The 18,667-nt window shown below is 41.2% G+C and overlaps 2 protein-coding genes across 3 annotated transcripts; one reads left to right on the forward strand and one right to left on the reverse strand.

The window, feature by feature from the left end:
* Positions 1-216: 216 nt before the first annotated feature.
* LOC128446077 (zinc finger CCHC domain-containing protein 7) lies at positions 217-5,540 on the reverse strand. Its single transcript, XM_053429033.1, has 8 exons — positions 4,756-5,540; positions 4,389-4,441; positions 3,960-4,070; positions 3,276-3,446; positions 2,977-3,012; positions 2,638-2,742; positions 2,225-2,342; positions 217-1,157 (listed from the first exon to the last, which is right to left on the reverse strand). Exons 1-8 carry the CDS (start codon positions 5,129-5,131, stop codon positions 685-687), a joined length of 1,443 nt encoding a protein of 480 aa, XP_053285008.1. The 5' UTR covers positions 5,132-5,540; the 3' UTR covers positions 217-684.
* A 4,934-nt stretch (positions 5,541-10,474) lies between these two features.
* LOC128445400 (signal-transducing adaptor protein 1) lies at positions 10,475-17,736 on the forward strand. 2 transcript variants are annotated; one of them, XM_053428035.1, is made up of 10 exons: positions 10,475-10,596; positions 10,690-10,873; positions 11,451-11,522; positions 11,713-11,829; positions 12,030-12,086; positions 12,559-12,761; positions 12,960-13,091; positions 13,727-13,796; positions 16,378-16,474; positions 16,544-17,736. In XM_053428035.1, the coding sequence occupies exons 2-10, from the start codon at positions 10,772-10,774 to the stop codon at positions 16,744-16,746; spliced, it is 1,053 nt and encodes a 350-aa protein (XP_053284010.1). In that variant the 5' UTR covers positions 10,475-10,596; positions 10,690-10,771; the 3' UTR covers positions 16,747-17,736. The 2 variants fall into 2 exon arrangements, with proteins under 2 accessions (XP_053284010.1, XP_053284009.1); XM_053428034.1 differs by having other exon boundaries at positions 10,719-10,873; positions 16,544-17,733.
* Positions 17,737-18,667: the final 931 nt, after the last annotated feature.

An 18,667-nucleotide genomic window follows, 5' to 3' on the forward strand; every position in this document is an offset into this window, starting at 1 on the left:
GAGTTTTAAGTGGCAGCTTGTGATCAGAGTCGATTGCTTTGGTCTGGTAAACCCCGGGCAGCTGCTCAGCTCATTAATAATTCAGCAGCTTCACAGCAGAGGGATGATACACTCACGTCTGAAGCCTGCTGCGATGCACTACACAAACCAAACCCCCTTTTCTCGTGTGTTTTAACGTAAAACAACAATACATTTTTGAACACAAATGATACGTGGTTTTGCCTGGAAATGCATGTTTATTGTAGTTGTATCTACAATAAAAAAAAATACATCGTAAGCTTTCCAATCCAAGGACAATCAAAGGTTTGTGCCTCTGAACCAATTTCAAATATTTTAAAGACAGGAACTTACAGTTACTGTAAAACTGGCTATGAATTTAATGAGATAACGAAACACACTTTACAACGGAGCCAAAAAGCCCCGTGTAAAAGCTGATCACAAAATACAAAACAAACCATTGGAAATTTTGGCCCAGCCAGGATAATAATTAAATATTCTTACAGAACAAGGTTAAAGTACAAAGGTACATTCAAACCGGGTACACTGAAGATGAAAATAGTTTAACTATATGTGCTATTCTACAGTATTTTGTGTTAACAATAAATACAAATCAATCAATCAAAACACATTAAGGTACGATTCACCTTTTTGTTATCCAGTTGCAAGTCACTTAAAACATTTGTTTTATCTTCTTCTGTGACGTACTCTTTGCTTTGGAGAAAGCAGGTTTTCACTTCCCTTGTCGACATCACCATGAGGATATATTTCCCCACGTTTCATCCCTCCTCTCTTCTTCCACCTCTCGGTCTCTCTGCTCTTCCGGCTCTTTTTAACAGCTGCCTCATCCTTCTTTTTCCATTTCGGAGGCGGTGTGGACTGCCGGTGATGATGACAGTTGGACTTGAAGGGGTCTGCTTCATCATCAAAATGATGACGAGACCTCCCCAGTAGACCTCCTTGTCTTCTGGCTTGAGCCTCTCTCCTTAGTTTCTTTACCTCCTGTCTCTCTCTGCGCCGCTCTGGCCACGTCTTCCTCTTGCCTGCTCGGCCACATGTCTCCTGCTTTACCCCGCTCCTCGAAAGGACCAGCTGATTCTCCTCCCCTGGCTGCCCTGTTGGTTCAGATGGGTGCTGCATGGATCCAGCGCCTCCAAGCTCTGAAAAAGCAGACATCAATTGTGAAATTAGTTTTCCCTTAATAATCAGTGTAAGCCTTTATAAAGGCTGGTGTTTACAGCTGCTCTAATCAATATATAACAATGGGTCAAACGCAATGTGAAAGAGGCTACTCACTTACTAACCCACAAATATTTATCAACCAACTCCCCTCAGCTCTACTTCTCCACCCTAACCAACTATGTGTTCAGTCACAGTTGGGAGCTGTATCCATGAACAAAGCTCCTATAAGTCCACCTGATGAGTTCGCAATCAGTTGATGAAAATGATGGCAAGTTAAACAGACAAAGAGCCAAAGAGGTGTTGGAGCCCAAAACAAAACGGAAAAAAATGTAATCTTGGATTTTAATCCATTTAGTGGCCAAACACATGACTGCTTATGTTCTGTGTTTACATCAGCTGGATACAAACAGCCAAATAACATGATAATATGTCAATGTTGTGTTTACAGCTTGATTTGCTGACCCCAAGTGACAATATCACTATTTTCTATAGGAACTTAAATTAAGTAAACTCATAAAAACTTTGTTACTATTTCCCTCCAAAGTTTAGACTTAAAAGTGCTACTGGTTACAGATTCAACAAAGCAGCGGTGAAACGGGCTGGAATCGTTCAACCACAGAGGGAGGCAACACATGCACAAGTGATTATATCTTGGGCAACATGACCAATACAAATTAGATAACCGGTCACCTTTAGAGTTGGAGGACACACACATTATAGAGGACACAATAATAACCAGTTAGAAAAGAAGAAAAAGCAAAAACCATGTTTATTTGCCATTACGTTCAACTCCTATAAAATGCCAGAAGTATAAAAGCTATATGCACAATTTGATGTGGTCAATCTTTAATAGTTTTTCTTGTTATTTAGCCACTATTAATTGTTAAAATATGAGAAATTTGTCATCGTATATCTGTGAAAGATTATCCCTTTGGTTGATATGGTTTCTTGTCTTTCCAATCATATACAATAAGTTCTGAAGCCTCTACCCTTTAAAAACATCAGTAAAGAGCACAGATCAAGGATAAAATAATGTTTTCGTCACCTTTGGTTCTTCCATGCTTTCTGTTACCATCCTGGAGTATGTCCTCCATGGTGTCATAGTGGCAAACATAAGGCAGTGAAGGAAATGTCCCACTGACCATCCTGTTCTTGGTGCACTCCTGATATGGATAAAAGAGAGACAGAAACACAGAGGTAGGGGATTATAAAGAAAGGTGAAAGATGGATACAAAATGTTTGAAAAAAAAGGAAAATTTAGGTAAGAGAAGAAAGAGTAGTTAAAGAGGAGCAGATAAATTAAAGTCTGAAACAGAGAGAGATAGGGGTGAGGGTAATTTGGACATAAATATTAAGAAGAGAAAAGAGATTAGACTGCAAGGAAAAATTATTAAAGAGGCCAAAAAGGCACGAAAGACAATAAAAGCAAAGGAAGGGTTCCTTTCATTCACTACTTACATAACCATGATGTCCCCTCTTAGAGCAGTTGTAACAATGAGCAAAGCATCTCTTATATTTGAGTCTCTGGATTTTTTTGGGTCTGAGAGGAACCTGCGACCGAATCTTGAAGAAATGTAAAAGTAAAGAACAGGTTTAAACATTGGAAAGGGACAATTATCACCATGTAAAACATAGGATCTTCTGTTTAAAAATAACTTAATTTCCATAATTCTGAGCAAAAACACTAAAAATCCAAACTAGCAGAGTCTTTACAATAAAACAAAAAAACTTAATGTTCAGAAGTTTACTTATGAAAAAGAGTGTGATGAGGGCAAAAAAGTCAAAACTTCAACTCACCGTCGAGTGGTATTGTCGCCATGTATCAGGGCAAAACTGAGGAAACCCATGAAAAAGGCGAAAATTACTCTCTTGGTCAGGAATACAGAAAACAGAGCAGTGTGTAACTGCACTGGGGATGAGGAGCTGATTGTCGAGATCAAAAGTCACATCATAAACGGGGCCCACACATGCCTGGGGCTAAAAAAGTAAATCTATCACACATAACTGACCAATGCTTTCAAAGTTTCCTTCAACAGAGCAACACATAAACACACTAATGGGGCAAAAGACCCGGGGGGTCAACGTAGCAAACTCACATCAGAGAGGTGCCCTCTCATCCCGCAACGCTGGCAGAGCTGCTTCCATATGGGGGGCTTTTCACAATGCCTGAGGCCATGTTTGGGCAGCCCACAACTGGGGCAGGGTCGGCGGGGACAGTCCCTCTGGCTGTGGCCCTGGATCCCACAAAGGACACAGGTGGGACATTTCTGCAGGAAAACAAATTATACAAGGGTTTTAAGATGGATGTTATGAGCTTCAGTCATCCTCTCCAGGTGACCATGGGATTTCAACAGTGTGGATGTCTCCACACAGTTTATGGCAGCTTGTAAGGAAAGGTGATGCAGGGTGTTTATACAGGGTTTGTGCGGGTGTCAATAGGTTCAATTTAAGCTTTTTAAGGACACACAGAAATAAATTTAAGACCTGTAACATTGGACAGACATGAAGAAATGTCAGAGTACCTGAATTTCTGAAAATATATCTGCTCAATTCAGAATTTTTGAGAAAGAACAAAATAACAACATGGAAACATTACAAACTGTATGCAACTAAAACATTTTTATTTGAGACCTAAAATTCTGATTATGGAATTTCAAACTTTTTAAGATCCTGTGGAAAACATGTATATAAACCAACAACTGTATCAAACTCATTGGACATTTAAAAAAAAAAAAAGTACATTTTCTGCATGTGAGAGAAAAGGGTGTGTCTTCTTTTACCTTTTGGTAGTAGCAGTTTTTGGCAACGTGTCCCGCTCTGTTGCAGATGTTACAGGTCGGATTACGATCGGCGTAAAAATAACGGCTGGTCCGAGACTGATCAGCACCAAACTAGATAATATGAGTTGACAAAGAGATGACAGTCAGAGTTAAAAAAACAAATAATGTAAAGTCATAATCTTGATATCATACAGCAATATTTGACTGAAGCCATTCAAACAAATATTTCCATACGTTCTTTTGCCAGTTGTCAAGCTGATTTTACTTAAAATCATTGCCATGCTTTTGTTTTTTTTATATGTGTAGAATATTTGCTTTGGAAAAAAATATTGACTGACGATCAAGATTTAAGTCCTATAGGCTTGTTCATGAAAGTAGTGACATAATTTCCTGAATAAAGTAAACCTCAATTTAGTTATTAAAACTTACCTTGTCTTTCACTGATACTGCCCAAGCATCTTCATCTGACATCACATTTGGATCTTTGTAGGAGAATCCATTGAGAACAGAGTTATGCAGACATTTTAGGATGACAGGTATAACGGGAGACTCTCACGCAGGATACTTCTTAAAAATATGAATATATGAAACATTTCATCTTGATGTTATTGTTGCCCATAACGCCCAGCTCAGGCCTGTATAATATAATAGTAACAACTGTCTTAACCTTGTTTACTTTCAATGAATCAAGCGTGAATACCTTCAAGTGCACATAACTCCTCACTTGTTTTTCCTTCTGGAAAATATTTCAGGACACTCAAACAGAAAGGAAGACAAGAACACCGACAGTGTTTACCTTCAGCTCCAGACTCATCCTCAGGGTCACTCCAGTAGCCCAGGTTGAGATGAATGCTTGAGTCTCCTACTTGCTCCTCTCCTCCCAGGATCATCCACTCCTCAACAGGCTGCTCCCTGTCCTCCTCTTCCACCTGGGACACTTCAGCACCTGAGGCTGGACTGGCGCTGCTGTCCTCCGGAGCCCATCCAGATGAGATGGAGTGGGCCAGGAGAAGTGGAGGAGAGGGATCCCTGCTGAGCCGTGCAGCTTGTATCCGGTCACTTAACTCCATCACTCCTTCACCTTCATCAGCTGAACTACTGAAGTTCTTAACAAACAGAGCCTCCTCGCCATCCTCCTCCTCCTCCCTCTCCTCTGTTTCCTTATGGTCCATACTGCCTACGGAACAGCGCCACACAGCGGCCGCTTGTTGATCTGCTATCAAACAGCTATAGCTGGTCCAACTAACCGGGCAGAAATAGATTAACTTCCTTTAATATACTTTTTATATTCTTTACTTTGAATTCAAACATGTGAAATGTAATCACACAAAAGCAACCGTTAAGCTATCCAGCTCTATGCTAACGGTAACTAGCTCCCTAATAGCCAAGAGTGTTAAGGTCGCTAAATTAGGGGACAAATCCAAGTCAAATAAAGTCAGTAAAGGTATTTTCTGCTCCTTGCCCATTTTCAGTTCACAACCTCTCGGTCGTGGCTTCAGATAAAGTACTAATATGACGGTTTTCCCTCCGAACAGCAGCAGCGGGCTGGTGTCTCCACGCTTGTTTATGAAAAGCACTTCACCCGGTGCCGTGCAAAAAATGTTGGCCAGCAAAAACTGAACCCAGCGTTAAGTTTGGCTAATAATGCCCTTCCCGGAGTTAAATCATGCCTTTACACATCACAAGTCATGTTGAATTACTGATTATAACAGAAAACAGTGCCAGTTTGTAAAGGCATCATTTAGGAAAGGTTTTTATGCTATAGTTATTCTATGTCTCAAATAATAATGACTCCAAACCTTAAAACCAACATTAGCAGGGTGGACTCTGTGGCCATGGCTATGGGAGCTAGAACAAATAAAGGTAATGTGAAAGATGCTATATGTAGACTGAACAATTACGTTATTAAGTTAAGTTAATGTATGGTTTGTATTTACAACGGGCTATTCTAAGGTATGATAAAACTATTAGGTACAAAACTTGAGCATTTCCTTTATAATGACGAAATATCATTAATTCCTCATTTGGAACAAGTGTTTACAATGAGTGTAAGGACTGGTACTCTCTTGTAGCTTGTTTGTAATGTCATTGAAATATATTTTATTAGAAATATTCAAATCTCAGTATCATAAACTACAAGATATCTGTGCAGAAGGCAGCATTCCTGACTGTGTGAACAACAATAATTATTTTTTGTTCTTCTTTTCCCAATATAATACATTGTTGACACCTTTTTTGAGAAAATATCAATAATAAGGAAAACTTTATTTGTATAGCACTTATCTAAACAAGATTACAGAGTGCAAGGTACAAAACAACACTAATGATTATAATATGAACTAGATTCCATTGCAGGGCTACTGCTGTTAGGGACAGTGATGTCACTCCCTTGGTATTTTTTATGGGAATGTCAGAGCTTTAATCTGGTTTATCAGTGCACATTCTCCAATTAAAAACAATTAACTTTCACAGTGTGGAGTTTTATGGACTGATCCCAAAATCGTAGACTCGCAATAGTTCAATTTAAATACAGGCCATCAAAAATGTAACCGATTTATTGATCTATTACTCCACCCCGAATTTTTGCAGATAGTGTTGTGTGTGTGTGTGTGTGTGTGTGTGTGTGTGTGTGTGTGTGTGTGTGTGTCCAATCAGAGGCAGGCTCGTGCCGCTCTCCACCTTCAGGTGCTGAAAGCAGAGGTACATGTTCCATCCTGTCAGTCAGGGACACAATCTGAACAGCGCTCTCTGGAGAACTTCTTTGATTGGCTCTAATGTTTGAATGAAAATGTTTGATCGGCTAAAACATTCACACTTAGTCCCCAGCAGCGTGTGAAGTGCAGACAGGACGTCAGACTTTTACAGCGTGTGATGGAAGTACGCTTCGAACAGGTGCCGCTCACCGTCACGCACAGTGAGTAAAGATGTTTATTTTTTACTTTAAAGTGATAAGGAGTCACCTGCAGCCTGTGCACAGATATCCACGCACTGAAGGACACTTGCTGGTGTATCTATAATAACTGTAATAACTGTGTGTATTACTTGTCGTGGCCGCTCCGGTGCTCAGCGCACGGCGGAGTCAACCAGCTCGGCGGAGTCTTCATCAACGGGCGCCCGCTGCCACACGCGGTGAGGCAGCGAATCGTGGAGCTCGCACAACTGGGAGTGCGCCCGTGTGAGATCTCCCGCAGCCTGCGCGTCAGTCACGGCTGTGTCAGCAAAATACTGACCAGGTAAACTGTGTGTGTGTGCGTGTGTCTAACTATAGTCATGTGGGCCAATTTCGGTTCAATACCTCATTGTGAGATCTATTTGGCTGGTCCTCAAAAATTAAATTGGCTGAGGATTCAGACTTGGCTTAGGTTAGGGTAAGGCATTTAGTTTGTATGGTTAAGGTTAAGGTAAGGGGTTAGGGAATGCATTATGCCAATGAGTGTCCTTACAACTATAGATAAATGCACATGTATGTGTGTGTGTTTGCGTGCACTTTACCGCATCTTATCATGCTGTTACCTTTACTGTAAAGGTGTTCCGTAAAGAGCTCAATGATTGCAGACTTATACAGATAAATATACATGCAGCCATCCCAAGGTGCATTATTCAGAATTTCATTTCTTTCGAGATGATGTGTTTGTCTTTGAATCTGCAGAGGAGCTTTGAGCTTTTTCTCACTTTGGTCCAACTCATTGCGCTCAGGTCAGATGTTAACCTCTCCTGAAATTGCTCATTCAGGTACAATGAGACAGGGAGCATCAGACCAGGAGTGATCGGAGGCTCCAAGCCCAAAGTGGCCACACCCAGAGTTGTGCAGATGATACTGCATTGGAAACACACCAACCCCGCCATGTTCGCCTGGGAGATCAGAGACCGGCTGGTGCTGGAGCGAGTGTGTGACCGTGAGAGCGTACCCAGCATCAGCTCCATCAACAGGTACAGAGAGCCTTGTGTATGTGTGTGTGTGTGTGACCCGATAAATAACAGGTGAGTTGAGTGAGTTCATTCTCGGTCTTTACAGAATCATAAGAAGCAAAGTCCAATCTGCATCCCGTGAAGTTGGTGAGTGTTTCTGTCCCTCCTCCTCACTCTTGATCTACCTGCCTCTCTCTAATGTTTCCTAACACTGACCTCTGCCCCTGCAGTGTCATCAGCATCATCGGCTGCCGTGGGAAAGGTCCAGTCCTCTGAGTCCACCTATTCCATCAGTGGGATACTTGGAATCCGGAAGTGTAGCGGCAAATATAAAGAAGGTAACACACATGAACCTGATTGATTGTGTTTGATGGGTCTTCTTTATGAAGACATTTAGAGAAGTAAGTTACAGTAAGAAAACCATCAATTCCAATTTAGCTGCTTCAGTTCAGAGCACTGATATTGTCTAAGCTCACTCACTCTCACACTGTCTTCACTTAACTTTGATGGAAAAGTACACAACTGTGTTCTCAAAATATCTGCCGTGAAAATGGTTTATTAACTATTACAACCAAAACAAGGGCATTTGGAGTACAAGACATCAATGTTCAAATAATTAATGGTACAAAATATTCAATGATGTTGTTTTTTAATTATTTTTATAAAACACAAGCTCTCTTTACATTGTTCATATTGTTTGTCAGGAGCTCCACCATTTTTCGCTGCACATTTGTGTGGTTGTGGAACAGGGTATTTCAACATCATATATTAAAAGAAATGAGAATCTAAATTAAATGATTAATATCTTGAGGAGGAATTAAATTGAATTAAACTTAAGTGTAGAAATTGACAGCGATGCGCGAGCATTTCTGAAACCAGAAATCTCCATTTTATATTTTCCTGTGTATTACAAACAGAAAGTAAGACTTCAGCTTGGATTTTAAGTCTCCTGAAAAGGGATTTACTTCCAGAGAGGAAAGGGATTACAGGGGTTTCTCTATCAGACCACACAGCAGACAGACGAGTAAAGCTGAGGGTGTTGTGTTAATATTAGTCTGAATGAAACAACCTCCGCAGCAGGAGCTCCACCTCACTGCCCGGGGCTTCTGTCCTCTCAGCCAGCAGGCGTCGTGCTCCTCCCTGCCTCCCCCTCACCTCTGCCTCTCATTACAGGCCTGCTTACAGCTTCCACTCTTCCATCACCGAGATCATTAGAATTGCAGATCAAGCTGATAAATACACACAGTTGCACATGGGAATGTGCAGACATGCATGCGTTTCGTCATTCCTCTAATTAGAACGAGGAAAGGTCACAGTAGGGAGATTGAGATAAAAGTGATCGTGGACCGAAAGTGTTTTGTTTTCCAGGAAGGGACTTTTCCTGCTTCCTGTACCAGGATCAGCCACGTTCCTCCACTGACGGCTGGCGACACTCTGCCCACTGCTTGACATCTGTCTCCAGCCTGACCTTTTACCCCAGCCTGCCAGCCAGTTATAATCCAGAGCCAGGAGGTCAGTCTTCATCAAAGTACACACACTTATGTCATGTGTCAGTCAGGCTTGAGTGTGTTTTCTCTAAGGATCTTCTCTCTTGTTTAGGGTCCTCATGTTATTGAAGCTGAAGGACGATCTAAAATATCCCGGGAGAAAGAAAATTAATGATCTTTGGATTTGATTGAAATTGTACGTAGAATAAGATCAATACATCAAGATAGAACCCTTCATGACAATTTGCAAATGAGTTCAAATAAATCTGAAATGACAGGACTCATTTTTGACTTTTTATTTACATAAACTGGGCTCAAAATGTATACTGCTATTACGGAGGCTTAACAGAGCATCATCAGTACAATGCATTATCCCCTGTCCCTGCCACCCCTGTGGCCATTTTCTCCCCAGTCAGTGGTGGAAGTGGAGCATCATTAGAGGCCCCATGATGGAGAACAGTGGCTGTGTTTTCTCCCCGGCGTGTGTCTCTCTCTGGCCTGCCCTCAAGGATGAGGGATTAAAGGAGTCGATGGGAGCTTCCGGAGGGACGTTCAGGGTCAAAGAACGAAGCCGAGAGAGAAATCTTTGACCAGCAGTGGGCATCAGTCTGCAGGAGGCATGTGGTGAACAGGCTCGGGGTGGCAAATGTTTTCAATGTGTATATGTATATAAGCACACGAACACATACACACACATAAATCTGACATCTAGACATCTGGAATTACTTGTTCTTTTCTGAAACAATTATAGTAAAAGAGTACAACTGAAAAAGAAGAATAGTTCCTGTGCACTGAGCTGATTCTCAAGACACACAAACACACACACACACACACACACACACACACACACACATACACACACACACACTGATACTGAGGTTCCATGAAAACTTCTCAGTTTACCCAAATCACATCTTAAAGTAGAATAATTAATCTGGTATGCCCATTCAGACTGAGCTTGGTATGTGCGTGTGTGTGTGTGTCTCTGTGTGTGTCTCTGTGTGTGTGTGTGTGTGTGTGTGTGTGTGTGTGTGTGTGTGTGTGTGTGTGTGTGTGTGTGTGTGTGTGTGTTTGTGTGTGTTTGTGTGTGTGTGTGTGTGCGTGAGTGCGTGTGTGTGTGGATCAAAGTCCAAACATGTGTTTTTAATAGAGTTACTTCCTTGATCTTAAATCACTGCAGAGTTTCACAAAGAAATTAAACTGAAGGAAGAGAGGGAGGATACCTCACTGCAGGTGTGTAGGTAAGAAAATCATCTCAGATACACTGAAGACTCGGGCTGCGCAAGGAAACAATACGTGGAGAAAACTGCAAAGCGTCACTCTATTTTTTTTAGCATTAATGAAAATACTGCTGGACCAACAGAAGCGAGCGGAGGCCAAACTGAACCAAACCATCGGAAAAGAGGCACAGACATAATGTCTGCTCACACCAGAGTCGTCAACAAGAGGAGGGAGACGATCACAGCTCTGCCTCTGTACTACTCTGGACAACTGTGGAAGAAAAACACCAGTGAGAAGGTGAGGACAAAGATGGGAAACATACCCAGTGTACAAGCAGAGCCAAATGATGAGAAGCAAATCAGATAAGCAGGAGATTAAAGAAATGATCAACCGTGCAATGATGTGAAATTTCAGTATCTAAGAATATGGTTAGTAAAGATGACTGCATTTAATTCAGCTTCATACGCGAGGGCAGTGATTGAAGAGGTCCTTGATAAATACTATAAATGTGTATAAAAAATACATTAGTATTATAGTAAATATAGATATAGCTCACTATCCAGATCAATGGTCAGTGACTAACTGGATTCTTTCATTAACACGTTAGGAACTGATTTTTGTGAAATCTGCCAAGTACATAGTAACTAGAGCTGGAGAAAAATAACTACAATAACTTTAGCAAAACTACAATAAAGTGAGAGAATAAAGTGGCAAAAACCTTTACAAACATTTCGAAAAAAGTAACATAGAAAGCATGAGTCCCCCAAAACTTCACCTATGTGCATGTATCAGTAAATAACCCAGTAACTCTCCGGCACTGGGAGAAGGTGAATGCTGAAGAACATTAGTTGAAAGGGACATTTGTGATTTTTAGGATTTCAAGAATTACTATGGAGAGCTCCGTGGAGCCACGCTGTTTCTGTACAACGATGAATCACAGGATACAGTAAGCAAACTTTCTATATTATTTAAATTTGTTCTTTATTTAGATTAAGAAAATGATAAAACAGATATTATGAAGAAAGGAAACACTGTTAAGGGGCAATAATAAGCCACAGAAGAAGTAAAACACTTATTTAGATCGAATGGTGCATGTTTTAGTGTAGTGGATCCACGTAACTCGTTTTCTCTCTCAGTACATAGAGAAGCTGGACCTGGAGCAGCTTACGTCCATGGAGTCAAATTGTCCGTATCAGAGGAAGACGCCGACCATCTTCACCCTCAGCCTGCACACAGAGGAGGTGCAGCTGAAGGTGAGACCAACTTTTCTTTTTCTCTTCATTCACATGGTTTTAGCGTCCAGGTCCAGAAATATTCAAAAACTAGATCGATCTATAAAGTGATATTAATTTTCAAATTCACCCTAACAGCAGTGGTCTGGTTGATTGAAATAACCAAAACAATGTTTGCATCTTTTCTTTGTTTGTGGTTTGTTGTTTGTGTGACTGTGCAGATGGACAATCCTTACACAGGAGAGGAGTGGAGGGCTTACATCCTGACTATGGTCAAAGTAAACACACACACACACACACAAACACACACTATGCTGACAGTGTATGTGTGTTCCTGCTTGTAAAAAGTACATTAACAAACCTGCTCCAAAGACAGGAATCAAACACTAACTGTAGTTTTTTCTTTATGTTTTGGACACGTTTTGAAAATTATACCTGAATTCTTCTTTTAGAAATACAATGAATAATAAATTATTTCCTGGTTAATAATTAGGTGATAATTACACGGTTCAAATGGACCAACTTCCCTTACGACTGACAAGATTACAAGCAAGAGAGGAAGAATATCTACGGACACAGTTTTCCTACCTTATGATCCTGAATTATATGCATAAACTTTAGGTTGAATCTATGCTATCTATAGTATCGACACACACACACACAAAAGGACAGGGGTACAAACATGATCCTGCTTCCTGTTCCGTCGGCACGTAGGGCATCAGTCAGTTGTTTCCTCGTGTTTCCTTGTAGAGGGAGATTCCCGGTGACCTTCAGCTGCTGCCTGGACAGATGATGCTGCTGCTTGACGCTCTGGCGAGGGAGAAAAGGAGAAACCCCCCCGCGTCACACCCACCGCTCCCGCCCCGACCATCCTTCCTCCCTTCTTCCACATCGTCACCCTCCTCTCAACCAGCTGAGGACCATCCAGACTACATCACCCCTGACCAGCCTGCGTGAGAAAATGTTTCTCTTTCACAAATACAAAACATTCAAATACAAATGAATAGTTATTATAGACAACCATTCTATAACAGACAGTTTGTTTTCTCCTACACTGATGAACATTTTGTCAGCTTCCTGTCCCCGGCTCTCTGAAATGAAAATACCTGCATATTTTTACCAGGTGTTTATTTGTCCTCTTATTCCTGCAGGTGCTTCTTCGATGTGACGCGGCAGGAGGCTGAGAGGATGCTGGAGGCCAACCCAGAGTACGGAGGCATCATCATCCGCCCGTCCAGCTTCAACAACATCTACGCTGTGACCATCAGACGACTGACACCCAGGTCGATCTCAGCCTCTGACATTACAGACCAATATAGGAATGTATATATTTAGCTCAACTTTTCAAATAATTAAAAATCCTTGGCTTTTCAGTTCTACTTGAGTTCAGTGTTTGTGTTAGGGAAGAGAAGTGTCCTTAACAAATTAAGATGTATTGTATTGTCCACTGTATGCAAACATGTGATCTTTGCATACAGTTGACAATTAACAGGGGGGTGTAAAGGAAGAAGATGTACACAGAAAATAAATGGTGACAAGTCTTCATGATAAAGAACTACTTCAAATCAGGCACAAATATTCACTTGGACTCAAGGAGGACATGATTAGAGTTCGGGGGTCAAAGGTCATGGGAAGGCTATTATGACCTCACAAACCGTAAAAACGTTTTGCCTCATGTACACAATATCTTAAGAACGCCTCGAAGGAAACCTTTTTCAATTCGACTCACAGATAAAATTATTAGATATGGGTGTTCAAAGGTCAACACTCACCGTGGCCTCACAAATTAAGTTTTTGGCCCCTTGAGCACGATCAAGTCGGCCTACAGATTTTGACCAGTTTGCATTTGGACTCAAAGGTGATCAACGTATTGACAGGTGGTTGTTCTTCTCCTCCTCCTCCTCCCTGTGTTTTTCAGAGGGCCTTTGATGAAGAACTACAGAGTGGCCTGCACAAACACAGGGTATGTCATCGAACTCCTCCCACCAGTAAGTCCTGCAGCTCTTTACATAACTTTGAACTAATGAGGACATGCATCTCACATGGCCTCGGGGGAAAGAAAATCTTAGCATCTGAGTTCTTCAAATTAGCTGCTGAACAGCACAGCGAGCTGGGTTTACTATTCAGGAAAATAAAATATTGTAGCAGTGGGAGAGTGAATAATTGTGATAATGTGCTTGCTAAGAGACAGGTCTCACCCTCCACCATACAGTGCCTTGCATAAGTATTCACCCCCCTTGGACTTTTTCCCATTATGTACTGTTACTAACTGGAATTCAAATAGACTTAAATAAACTTTTTCCCGTTTGATCAACAAAACATGCATAGTACTTTGGAGGTGCAAAATAAATTTTATTGTGACACAAACAATAATGAGAACAAAAAAGTTGACATCTGTTGGGTGCATAAGTATTCACCCCCCTGTGTCAATACTTGGTAGAACCCCCTTTCGCTGCAATTACAGCTGCAAGTCTTTTGGGGTATGTCTCTACCAGCTTTGCACATCTAGAGATGGAAAGGTTTGTCCATTCTTCTTGGCAAAAAAGATGAAGCTCAGTCAGATTGGATGGAGACCGTCTGTGAACCGCAATCTTCAAGTCTTGCCATAGATTCTCTATTGGATTGAGGTCTGGGCTTTGACTGGGCCATTTTAAGACATTAACATTCTTTAATCCAAACCATTCCTTTGTAGCTCTGGCTGTATGTTTAGGGTCATTGTCCTGCTGGAAGATGAACCTCCGCCCCAGTCTCAAGTCTTATGCAGACTGCATCAGATTTTCTTCAAGGATTTCCCTGTATTTGGCTCCATCCATCTTTCCCTCTATTCTGACCAGTTTCCCTGTACCTGCTGAAGAGAAGCATCCCCACAGCATGATGCTACCACCACCATGTTTCACTGTTGGGATGGTGTGCTCAGGGTGATGGGCAGTGTTGGGTTTTCGCCACACATGGCGTTTTGCATTGAGGCCAAAAAGTTCAATTTTGGTCTCATCTGACCAGAGGACCTTCTTCCACATGTTTGCTGTGTCTCCCACATGGCTTCTGGCAAACTCCAAACGGGATTTTTTATGGATCCCTTTCAACAATGGCTTTCTTCTTGCCACTCTTCCATAAAGGCCAGATTTGTGGAGTAGACGACTAATAGTTGTCCTGTGGACAGATTCTCCCACCTCAGCTGTGGATCTCTGCAACTCCTCCAGAGTAACCATGGGCCTCCTGGTTGCATCTCTGATTAATTTTCTCCTTGTCCGACTCTTCAGTTTGGGTGGACGGCCTCCTCTTGGTAGGTTTGCGGTTGTGCCATATTCTTTCCATTTTCTTATGATGGATTTTATGGTGCTCAGAGAGATGTTCAAAGCTCTGGATATTTTTTTATAACCTAACCCTGCTTCATATTTCTCCACAACTTTATCCCTGACCTGTTTGGTGAGCTCCTTGGTCTTCATGATGCTGTTTGTTCAGTAATGATCTCCAACAAACTCTGAGTCCGTCACAGAACAGGTGTATTTATACTGAGATTAAATTGCAGACAGGTGGACCCTATTTACTAATTTTGTGACTTGCAAATGTGACTTGTGAATGCAATTGGTCGCACCAGATCTTTGCTAGGGGTTTCACAGTAAAGGGGGTGAATACATATGCACTCAACACTTTTCAGATTTTTATTTGTAAATAATTGTGAAATCCATGTAATATTTCCCCCCACTTCCAAATGATGCACTATTTTGTGTTGGTCCATTACATAAACTCACGATGAAATAAATTTTAATCTGTGGTTATACCATGACAAAACGTAGAAAAGTCCAAAGGGGGTGAATACTTATGCAAGGCACTGTATATAAGGATCCAAAATGATAGGTTTACACCCATTTTAAATGATGAATTACTGCAGTAAGAGACTGTAAGATTTTTGAATCTGTATTCACAAGGACTCATAATAACTACTGTCATTACATCTGGTCTCAATACATCTGCAGAAGAGGTTCTGTTTTCCCTCCTGTCTGTTGGTTGTTTTGTTAGCAAGATAACACAAAGATTACTGGATGGATTAAAAGGAACCAATTCCATTTTTGTTCAAATCCAAATCAGGGGACAGGTCCAGGATTAGATTTTTTACTTTCTTGAACATTGCAATTTTTCTGCATTTCCACCATTTTCCCGGGGATAATTCATGGATCTTGATTATTTAAAGAATTCATTTCACAGAGTGTGTGAAATTTGATCAAATTTAAGGGGAATGTGAAATGAAGAAAGTAATATGAAAGTATTGCTGTGTTGTGTTTGATATTTTAATGTCAGGCCCCCTGATTATATTAGCAACAGCATTATTCCTCACTACGTTTATTTGCTAAGATTTGTTACTGTTAAGTAATGTATTGAAGTGTGTTGACTTAGGTTGCATTGTGTATTTGTATTTTTGTTTGGAAGAGTGAACAAAATGGAATTCTGTTTTGTGAAGTCATGATAGAGAATTTAAACATACATATACAAATAAAAGATAATCAAAATTCTGCCTGCGATGGACAGCATAAAGTGAGCCTCTCTTTCTGCATCTCCTCCTCTCTGTAGGTGACGGTCTCCTCCATGAATGAAGTATTGAAATACTTCATTGAAAAGACACAGAGCCGTCCCTATGCGACGTCTGAGCCCTACGACTTCCTCATTGGTGAGAACACTGCTTGCAGAAATAGCCTCAGTATGAGAATACAGCTTCTCACTGTGTTTATGTGTGCAGAGGATCCACCTGCTCCAAACTGCATCAGCATCACCTCACCTACACCTAAAACGATACCCAAGGCACAAGTGGCGCCAATGCTGTGCCCGCAAATCCAGAAGGAGCTCGAGTTCCTTCTAAGTAAGCCAGCGGAGGATGAATATGTGGTTCCTGAGGATCACACGCCTGATTACCAGAACCTATGTCATGGTGAGAATGAGTGAGAGTATTGGTCTTGCTCAGCACAGCAGACAAGGTGTTTATATACAGTGCCTTGCATAAGTATTCACCCCCTTTGGACTTTTCTACATTTTGTCATGGTATAACCACAGATTAAAATTTATTTCATCGTGAGTTTATTTAATGGACCAACACAAAATAGTGCATCATTTGGAAGTGGGGGGAAATATTACATGGATTTCACAATTATTTACAAATAAAAATCTGAAAAGTGTTGAGTGCATATGTATTCACCCCCTTTACTGTGAAACCCCTAACAAAGATCTGGTGCGACCAATTGCATTCACAAATCACATTTGCAAGTCACATAATTAGTAAATAGGGTCCACCTGTCTGCAATTTAATCTCAGTATAAATACACCTGTTCTGTGACGGACTCAGAGTTTGTTGGAGATCATTACTGAACAAACAGCATCATGACGACCAAGGAGCTCACCAAACAGGTCAGGGATAAAGTTGTGGAGAAATATGAAGCAGGGTTAGGTTATAAAAAAATATCCAGAGCTTTGAACATCTCTCTGAGCACCATAAAATCCATCATAAGAAAATGGAAAGAATATGGCACAACCGCAAACCTACCAAGAGGAGGCCGTCCACCCAAACTGAAGAGTCGGACAAGGAGAAAATGAATCAGAGAAGCCACCAGGAGGCCCATGGTTACTCTGGAGGAGTTGCAGAGATCCACAGCTGAGGTGGGAGAATCTGTCCACAGGACAACTATTAGTCGTCTACTCCACAAATCTGGCCTTTATGGAAGAGTGGCAAGAAGAAAGACATTGTTGAAAGGGATCCATAAAAAATCCCGTTTGGAGTTTGCCAGAAGCCATGTGGGAGACACAGCAAACATGTGGAAGAAGGTGCTCTGGTCAGATGAGACCAAAATTGAACTTTTTGGCCTCAATGCAAAACGCTATGTGTGGCGAAAACCCAACACTGCCCATCACCCTGAGCACACCATCCCAACAGTGAAACATGGTGGTGGTAGCATCATGCTGTGGGGATGCTTCTCTTCAGTAGGTACAGGTAAACTGGTCAGAATAGAGGGAAAGATGGATGGAGCCAAATACAGGGAAATCCTTGAAGAAAATCTGATGCAGTCTGCAAAAGACTTGAGACTGGGGCGGAAGTTCATCTTCCAGCAGGACAATGACCCTAAACATACAGCCAGAGCTACAAAGGAATGGTTTGGATTAAAGAATGTTAATGTCTTAAAATGGCCCAGTCAAAGCCCAGACCTCAATCCAATAGAGAATCTATGGCAAGACTTGAAGATTGCGGTTCACAGACGGTCTCCATCCAATCTGACTGAGCTTCATCTTTTTTGCCAAGAAGAATGGACAAACCTTTCCATCTCTACATGTGCAAAGCTGGTAGAGACATACCCCAAAAGACTTGCAGCTGTAATTGCAGCGAAAGGGGGTTCTACCAAGTATTGACACAGGGGGGTGAATACTTATGCACCCAACAGATGTCAACTTTTTTGTTCTCATTATTGTTTGTGTCACAATAAAATTTATTTTGCACCTCCAAAGTACTATGCATGTTTTGTTGATCAAACGGGAAAAAGTTTATTTAAGTCTATTTGAATTCCAGTTAGTAACAGTACATAATGGGAAAAAGTCCAAGGGGGGTGAATACTGCAAGGCACTGTATATATATATATATATATATATATGAGCTCCTGTTTCATTGAGTGTGTGGGGCACTGGAAAAGGTTTCCCACACTTTCACAACAGAGTTAAAACAAAAACATTTCAAATACATACTTGGTGTTAATCCATTTTGTAGATTTAACTGTTTTTGTGAAGATTGTACTAAAGGGAATGTCAGATCATCTGAGTCAATAGACCCTCTAGGGACCATGAATATCTGTTACACATATCATGAAACAAAATTACTAGGGCT

Source organism: Pleuronectes platessa, chromosome 8 (assembly GCF_947347685.1).
Source record: "Pleuronectes platessa chromosome 8, fPlePla1.1, whole genome shotgun sequence".
NCBI classification, from domain to species: domain Eukaryota; kingdom Metazoa; phylum Chordata; class Actinopteri; order Pleuronectiformes; family Pleuronectidae; genus Pleuronectes; species Pleuronectes platessa.